The sequence below is a fragment of the Schistocerca gregaria genome, chromosome 1 (genome assembly GCF_023897955.1).
Source record: "Schistocerca gregaria isolate iqSchGreg1 chromosome 1, iqSchGreg1.2, whole genome shotgun sequence".
In the NCBI taxonomy this organism is placed as follows: Eukaryota; Metazoa; Arthropoda; class Insecta; order Orthoptera; family Acrididae; genus Schistocerca; species Schistocerca gregaria.
This window is the reverse complement of record NC_064920.1, coordinates 289618281-289627868: the sequence shown is the minus strand read 5'-3', so window position 1 is coordinate 289627868 and position 9588 is coordinate 289618281. Positions and strand designations below refer to the sequence as shown.

Here is a 9588-nt window from a genome sequence, read left to right as displayed (position 1 = left end):
TTTGCCAACTTACAACCAACCTGCCAACTTTTAAGTTAACCTACGCCTCAGGCTGTGCTACAGATCAGTCTGCCACCACAACCATTTTTTTTTTTTTTGGGGGGGGTGGGGGGGGGGGTGTTAGGTTAGGTTCCAATACCACAATTTAGTCACAGATTGCTTATATGAAACTCATGTAACCTATCCCAGAATACTGCTCAGGCTTGTGGCACCTCCTACCGAATAGGACTAACACCAGATACTGCAGGTATTTAAAAAAAAAATAGGGGACGGGAGGAGGAAAGGGGGTAAAGCAAATGATTCATGGGTGAGAGTCACATAAACAATGGAAAACCTTAACTTACAGATAAAATGTCAACTATACTTAGAAAGCCTACTTGCAAAGCTACAAGTAAAAATATTAAGTGAGGAATTTAGGAATGTACTACATTTCCCTACAAATAATTCCCACGTAATCTGTGAACACATGGTCAGCAAAATGATGGCACAAGGAGAACCATTTCAGCTGTCATTCTTTCTGCACTCCATCCACATCCGAAATGGAACAATACCATAATGTTTAGAACAGTGATACGTATCCTCTGACACAGTTTACAGTGATTTGCAGAGTTAGCTATGTATTTACATCTAATACATATGAAAGTGCTATGGGTCATTCCATGGTAACTCACGAGACAAAGTGATGTTTATGTTATAAGTTTTGGACAACTAACAGGAGGATATATTTCCATTAAACATTTTTATATCTCAAAACATAGCTTATATAAATGTTTTTGTATTTATCATGCTTAAATTATTTGCTTCTAAATATATACCAAAAAGAAGTACTTATGCAAATTAAAGTGATGTATAAAACATTAAGAATTATTATAAATTTCATGATTTTTCCTTGCCTGGAAATTGATCAAATTTTCTGCATGAACAAACTGAACAATTTAATCATCAAAACAATGGCTAACACAAGTAAACAATAGGCTTTGGAGGGAAAAATCAATCTTGCAAAAAAAAAAAAAAAAAAAAAAAAAAAATTCAATGCCCAACCTACATGAGAAACAGGGGAAAATAGTCCCACAGAAAAATTATTTTTTTTATAATGATTCCTCGTTTACAAGGAATGACCCTGACATGAAACTATTGGCTAATCCTGTCTTTAAGCACTGATATGATGACTGTCAATGACAATTAAAAGACTCTCCAATATCACACCACCATGCACAGATAGAGATGAGGTGTAGTGTCCAGTCAATGAGCTCATTAGGAATGAAGCAACATCTTAGATGGTGTAGGAAATTAGCTGTAGCCTCTGAAAAGGAAGCATTCTGGCACATGAAGTGAAGTGGCTTACAGTTAACTACTGAATTTGTCACAAATATAAGCCCACTGAGCCACCTTACTCTGTGCATTTCCACGTTGTAGTCGAAACAACATCCCGATTTAAAAGGCACTTCGCGCTCATCACACTGAAATTAGCACGAGAGGTAGCCCCCTACATGGAGCATTGTCTTCATATAGGCGAACCTAACCGTAACTTCCTCAACTTGAATAGTTAAAAACAAGGCAGCATAGCATCACTGTAGACAATGGGATTGGTTTATTAAGTTCGTGGTATTGTCCAATACTATTGGGTAAACACGGTATTACACAGCACATGAAATTTAAAAGTATTGTTGTTGGTATTCGTGTTTTGTACGTAATATGTTAGTGGAAAAAATAGCAATTTTTTATAAGAAAAAAATACCTCACATTTATTGACAGTAGGTAAAGATCCTGATAACAGGTGTCGGATGATAAATGAAGTATATTTTCGGAGACCAAATAACATTCTTGTACCGCTCATTTACGAAGTTCAAATGTAATTAAGTCCAATGAACTCAACTATTTCGTCAGCGGACAAAATTACAAACTTTTTTGTAACAATTCACATCTAAATTTCAAGTACTCATTGTGAGGTCTATTTTTACGTATGGCACATTATTCCGTTTATCGCAAATTTTCACTAACATTTGAACACTGCAAACGAATGGCTCCATTACGATGCAAGCCGACGAAATTTTTCCTAACGAATAGTCACTTCAACGTCACCGTTCTTCACTAACAGAATTCAAGAATTTACTAGATAACCTTTAACTCATAAACTCCACTTCAAGTTGTTTCAGGGATACAATGAGAATTTTAACCGTTTTCAAAGAGCCTGCCAACATTTACATATATTCTCATTAAAAGGAATCCATTCTAACGTCATTAACTGAAACTGTTACTTGTTAAGTTGTAAAACTAAACTTCTAGCTTCACTGAAACTTCATAAATTGGCGCGTTTTCTCCACCTACCCGGTAGAGCGCAGACCATGGACGTGCAACGCTGCAACCAAAGATATGTAACGATACAGTCGCTACTTCATGCAACTCTGTGATCTGATTACACTGTATATACAAAAGCACTACCTTATATTATGGTTTTTATCAGTCTACTTGGCAGCATTGTACTAAACTGACTTATTTTTTTCTTTAACGATTTGAAATTATTTCATCGTTTGATGTTCGAGCAGTTCACCAAATTCTGAACGCATCTTAACAAAAGACTGTCGAACTTCGTTAAACAGAGTAACAGTTCTTGTAGTATCGTGGTACGTAGTGTGTGGTGCTCGTCATATACGAAGAATGACCCATGGCTGTGAGCTGTAGTGCTAAGTGTTTGTCAGAATGTTTTAGTTCAGTTAAACAGTATAACGTCTGTTATATAGACGTGTTGGAGTGTGATTTGTAATATATCGGCATGCCTGGAAGTCGCTCGAGTACGGATCCGGACCACAAGTCTTCGCCACGGGAAAGCGGTGAAGATTCCGAAGATGAGAGCGAAATATTGGAAGAAAGTCCGTGTGGAAGATGGTTGAAAAGAAGAGAAGAGGTAAGTTACTTTCAAGCATTTGCAGTGTGTTAATATGCCATGGCATCAAAATATTACGCGTTTGTTTATGAGTGTTGTGTACGTTGTGTTTCGGGATAGTACAAACATGTCTTTGTTTGCGTACTGCACATTACCCTTAGCATGTTAAATCTAACAACAGACTGTGAAATGCAATATTTTTTATCCATTTGTTTTGAACGATTTGTTTTCGTTTCCTAAGATTAAAGCGAGGTTGTTCGTTTTTGTCGTATAGTTGAAATAATACAGTTTGTAAATAATTTAATAATTCATTTTTAGTTAAAACCAATGGATTTACGAATGAGGCTTATATTTTCAGTAAAGATAAAAGTATAATTTTGTTTGTGTTTTTGTATTTGATCGTAACCCGCGTAAAACAAGCATCAGCGATAGATTTTTGTGGTAAGATTTGTTTTGACGATACGTTTCGTTAAGGAATATGTCATTAAATCTGGTTGAGCCCATGTGTAATATAAATAGTGTTTTAAATGGTCTGGCTTGTTATTGACGTTTATCTAAGAGTGCAGAGTGAACTTTATAGATTAGTAGATACGACTTACGCCAGGCGTTGTGAGGGCGTACCGTTTATAAGGTGATAGCTTCGCATGTATTAATGTATTTGTGAATTTCTTAAGTATCCGTGTTAGTACACGCACATGTGAAAAAAAAGTCGTTATTTATGCAGATTGTCAAAACTAGTTCACTTGTTGGACTTGACAATAGGTGTCACTAAATCATTTTGTGTAATGACGGAGCGCATGACGAAGGAACGTTTTTATTCAGATATTGCCGTGTTCATTTCACAGAACAGGAGAGTTCTGATGCAGAACGGCGTTAATGCCCAACATTAGACCATCTTAAGTCCCCGGTAAAAAACAAAAATTGTATTTGCATCCGATGGGAAAATAGATACTTTGCACTATTTAGCAGCGGAACGTCAGTGTGCTACATAGAATCAATTTATAATGCAATATAAGAGGTTTTTTTTTTTAAAAAAAAAGAAACCATGCAATAACATGACGGACTTTTGCTTGTGATACCGGCTTTTCCTGTATTCGATTTTCTGGCAGAGGCGTGCTTGGGCACGCCCTTGTAGCTGCTCTCCATGCCTGTAGTTGTTTCTTTCCAAGATTACATTGACCAGTGGTTTTACAACCAGCAATAGAGCATCGCCTTCCTCCTCCACCAGAAATGCAAAGTAAAGTGCGTAGTTAACATGCATTCAGATTTATTTATTTTTAGACAAACTGGTTTCCTTTTCGTGATAGGCGACCTGGCGGCAATCGGTTCAAGGCAACGCTATTTCGTGACTTTCTTTTTTAGTGGTGGCCAATTTATATCGTAAGCATTTGACGTAAACATACTTACTGGCAAATTAAATCAGTACGCGAGGCACAGAGCTGTTTCACGTGTTGTAACGGTGCGGGACAAGCTATCCATTCTTGAATTCTGAGATTAACGTCTACTTCAGTTCCCTGGCATTTAAAGTTGTTTCAAACGAGGCTCATCTTTGGAAGAACCATTCCTATCCCAGAAATTGAAATCTCTTCGTGGATAAGTTTGTCACGCACGCTTTCTGATGCACGGTGTGATCGTTTACGAATCCTGTTTTTTGCTGTGATCTGTCGGTGTCTAAGTCGTATGTTGCATCCTAATTGTGCATTGAATTTGGTCGTTTGTAAAGAAGCACACCGGTTCATATTCTGTTAGATAATCAATGAAACGTCTTCAGAGAAGAGCGGTCGTCGTGACTGTACAAAATGGTCATGTTAGTTCTTTTTTTCCATCGCAGCCTAAGCAGAGTAAACCTTCACGTGCATGTAGTAACATCCTACTAGGAAAAATTACTGTAAATAAGGTACATGATGGACTACAGTAAGAAACTTTCTGTACACAGTAAAGAGTGTGTTATATCTGAAGTTACTTCTAGATTTATTGTTGTAAGCCTGTAATAAAAACTGTTTTTCCGTGTTTCGTATGTTTGATTTTTAGTAACTGAAACCCGCTCATCATCAATGGAATACTTCGCATGGGTATTTCATGGTGACGTTGTCAATGTTTTATAATTTTTTCTGACCATTTATTTTTTACTGGGAAGAGCCTGTGCGGCAATTCTGTAATAGTTCTTTGACCCTGTTCACTCTTTTCCGTTTTCTGGAACCAGTCTTAGCCACATATCTTAATTCCTCCGGATAACATACGCCATTGAAAAGCAAGGAATATCGCAAAAAATACATGCATAGGGCTTCGGGAGAAGCACTGTAGGGAATTCGATTGCGGTCTTTCGGCTGCATATCCCATAAGATGTTCTGTTTACATTTTTCTTTTGCTGATCTTAGACAGCGGTAATTTTTTTGTTTTTTAATATGCCACCCTTAAATAGAAATGAGCTCCCTTTCATTGCGAACAATTACATGACAAATGCTACACGTTACTTGAGACACTGAAGGAGAAATGTTTACCTGACTGCTCATCCACATTGTAGTATGGATATGTCAGACTGTATCGCCGTGTAATTCGGTGATGTTAGAACTTAGGGCCCACCTGAATGACATAGGTGGAAACAAGTCACAAAAGGTCTTCTGGATTGGGGACAGGAACAGATGGTTCAGAAGTCTTCTGAAGATTTTAGTATTTGATTATACGTAATAAAACAGAAAATCAGAAATTAAGTTCCACTAGCCAACGAAAATAAATGTTATGATCAAAATACTTCAATTGCAGACTAGAATACCTGACGTTCACTCCTCTGTTCAATGTAATTACCACCCGCGTTAGTATTTCCATAAGGAGGCACCTATTTTTGGCCGTCCTGGTCGAAGAATGATGCTGTCTGGAATATTATTGTAATCAAATAAGAAGCTTACAAGAACATCATTTATCTACATAGTCTCCTTGCGTTTCAACGCACTTGGTCCGTCGTTGTAAAAGCTTCCTGATGCCCTCGTAATCGACGCCCCTTAATGCCTGTTCTTGTGGACCAAACAAGTGATAGTCAGAAGGGGTAAGATCGGGACTATGTGGAGGCTGATACAGTACTTCAAATTTGAGTTTCTGGGGCGTTTCAGCAGTGTGGGCAGTAGTAAGCGGACGGGCATTGTCTCGCAGCAACACAACACCTTTTGACAGCAATCCTCGTCGTTGGCTTCGAATTGCAGGCTTTAGCCTGGCAGTAAGCATCTCACTATAACGTACACTGTTTTCTGTTGTGCCCCTTCCCCATGTTCCAGTACTGAACCTGTGCGTCCTAAAAAATCGTAAGCATCAGTTTTACTACGGACGGTTGGGTCTTGAACTTTACCTTGCACGGCGAATTTTGATGTTTCCATTCCATACTCTGCCGTTTACTCTCCGGCTCGTAATGACCTATGTTTCGTCACCAGTAGTGATCCTGTCTAAGAAGTTGTCTCCTTCGTTACCATAGCGATTCAATTTTTTTTTTTTTTTTTTTTTTTTTTTTTTTTTTTTTTTTTTTTGTGTACATGTCCAAGCGTGTTTGTTTATGCAAGTGTGAGAGTTGTTTTGGGACCCATCTTGCTCAAACTTTATGAAATCGAAGTTTGTTGTGGACGATTTCGTAGGCAGAACCGTGACTTATTTGCAGATGATGTGCCACTTCACCAATAGTTAATCGTCTAAGAGAATCATTTCACGTGAACTCTCAGTGGCTTCATCGTGCGTAACACTTGTGCGACCGTTTACGAATTTTTCAATCAATTCGTAGACACTCCGTTGTGGCAAATCACAGTTCCCGTACTGTACCGAAAGTCTTCGATGAATTTCGGCCCGTGATACGCCTTCCAATCACAAAAAAAACAACGGATTCTTCAAAGCTGCTCTTTTTTGGTGCAAATAGACAACGGAGCAACCATGATCAACAGCACGGCAGCGATAACGAAACTAACCTAGCAGCTTGAAAATTGCAAAGATATAACAACAAATAAACAAAGAATGCGTCATCAACTTAAATAAAATATAACTAAATTGCGGATAATTGACACCCACGTACATTCACCAGACGCAGACTGCAACGCAATGGCCCATTGCAGACTGTGGCACGGAACCGTTCCCTCTTGCCTCTTAGGGGATCGACCCCACCACGCTTCATTTTCATCAGTTTTTGCACCTCAAACCTTAATTCACGCGTCAGTCCAGGATGCCGGTGTTGCCGGATTAGCTCTTATCACTTATTCCAATAGAATCATCCTTTCTTTAGTACAGAAATACAAAAATGCTGTGTCCCATTATGACTGGGGTTAGCACTGGGGTTAATTACGTTAAAACGCAAATCACGTGCCGCAGTGTGTGGTGTTGATCATCATCACTCATGTTTAATTTCTGGGAGACCATGTGTATCTGCACTCCATATAACCAACTTGGACTGTTCTAGTAAATGTACTTCCAATGATGGCTATAAAAGCTGTAAGAACATCTGAGCGACTATTATTTAATGAAGCTCTAATGACCTGTTGTTCGTTGGGCAGTTAAGGTTTGTGAAGGAATGAATGTGTGAAGGTAATTAATATTGTATCTGTAAAAAATGTGCCATTAATTGCTGAAGGTAGAAAATCTACAGCACATCCTTACCTCTGTAAGTGATGGCATATACTGACGAGCCAAAACATCAACACCCGGTTAATCTCGTGCTTGTGCACCTTTGGAACGCAGTACAGTAGCTATTAAGCGTGCCATGGATTTGATAAGTACTTTGTAAGTTTGCGGAGGTATGTGGCAGAGGTAGGCTTACGCGCGGTTCACGCAATTCCCTTAAATTAATGGCCTAGGTATGTTCAGTCCGGATCAAGTCAGTCGAATTTACTGGGCAAGAAATCAACGTGAGCTCACTGTCATGCTTTTCAAATCAATTTTACACGGTTTTCGCCTTCTGACACGGACAGTTATTTTCCTGGAAGATGATCTTGTTTTCGGAAAAGACACCAAGCACAAAGGATGCAGGAGTTCTGCAATAATGTTCACGTAATCCGCAGATGTAATTGTGCATTCAGTTATTACCACTCTCCGCATGTAAACAGAGATGAATACTCATAATATTGGGTTGCTGTAAGTTCGTAGCGCCAGAAGATTATTAAACTACATATACACGTAACATTGACTTGAGTCGTCAATAATATATTCTCCTTCACTATTCACAAGTCTCTAAAGGTTGGGGTGACCTTTGGATTCCACGACTGCAGAAGTTACGTGGTTTTGAGGTGAATAACTCGCCGAGCCGTATTCGGAGCGCATTTTCAACCGGAAAGGGAGTTCCGTGAAGATTGTTCAGTAGAGAGCGAAAATGGCGAAAATCTGAGGGCGCAAGATCAAGGCGAATAACGTGGGCGCGGAATGACTTCCCTACCGTACCCCTGTGTAGTTTTTCTCAGTTTAGCAGAATGTGGGCGGGCGTTATCGTGGAGGAGCACCACTTTACGCAGTCTTCCTGCTCGTTCTTGGATTGCGTTTGCAAAACGCCTTATTTGTAGACAACAACGGATTGCTTCCCCTGGTTACACCCAGAGGAAGCAATCCGTAGTGCACCACACTGTCGCTGTTCCGCCCACATAAAATTTGTTATGGATGAAAGCAGGAGAGTTGCTACTTCGTCAGGGCGCAACCATACCTGTAATTTCCTTCGGTTACTATAGACACCAGCTCCCGTTACCAGTAGCGATACAGGAATGGTCGATGTTGTTCACAAGCCAATTGTTGACTGGCAAGCAGAGATGATTATGGCCATCCGCTCGCTGGTTTTTGTGATTTCGGCTTAGAGTATTCGGTACCCATACACCCGATTTTTTGATCCTTCCCCATTGCATGGAAACTTTGCACGACTGTGTAATGATCAGTTCATCACATTGCCGGTTCTCCCGTACACTGAATGGATTAATGCGTTTGAACGATCATCAAATCACTAAGGTCCTCCTTAAAGCGACAAAATCATTTTCTTGACGTGCTGTCTAATAGCATTATCTCCATATACGGCCCAAATGTTTCTGGCTGCCTCCACTGCTGTCAACCCTCTACTGAACTCGAACAGAAGAATAAGTCAGAAACGTTCAGATTTTTCCAATTGTTACCCCATTTTCTACTGTCCACTCACTATCTCCAAATGATAGTATGTAAACTCAAGCAGCAACAGTGAATTACAAATACTGACAGTCGGATAATAAACCCATAGCAACTGGAATATAAAAATGCGAAACAAAAACACTACGAACTAAGGCACCAACCTAATACTACCCCCATCTGCCTGAGTTGTTACATGTCATTCGTCTGATTGGCGTACACGGACCACCATCGAACTGGTGCAACAAGGATCGTGTTCATCCTGTGAAGAGGCTTTAAACGTCCAACAGCTAGTGTACTCTTGGTTCCACGGTCCTTAACCCCTTCCCATAGATGCTCACGATAGTAAGTAGCACGCGCACAGCTGACAAACTTCGCTGTTCTCGTTTCCATGCGCCGAGCCATAACTGTACCGATTATAAAGATTTTTTTTTTTTGTGCCTGTGGATTTCCCCATTTGCGGCCCGCATCGTCGCTAGAATGACTTCCCATTGACGATCACGCTCCTTTGGCGAGCTTTCCTTGCTCGGCTTGTTGAGGAAGGTAAACATTAATATGCCGTTCCTGCAAAGGAGGAAAAAAAAAATTTACCTTCATGA

The 9588-nt window shown here is 39.7% G+C and overlaps 1 protein-coding gene across 3 annotated transcripts in view; it reads left to right on the top strand.

The window, feature by feature from the left end:
* Positions 1 to 2390: 2390 nt before the first annotated feature.
* Positions 2391 to 9588, top strand: part of LOC126341356 (nuclear receptor-binding protein homolog) — a 400535-nt gene continuing 393337 nt past the window's right edge. Inside the window, exon 1 of one of the 3 annotated variants that reach the window (XM_050001768.1) lies at positions 2391 to 2905. In XM_050001768.1, the coding sequence (XP_049857725.1) occupies positions 2774 to 2905 (132 nt within the window). In that variant the 5' untranslated portion in view covers positions 2391 to 2773. The remainder of the gene's footprint in view (positions 2906 to 9588) is intronic. The other 2 variants (XM_050001767.1, XM_050001769.1) reach the window with 2 other exon arrangements.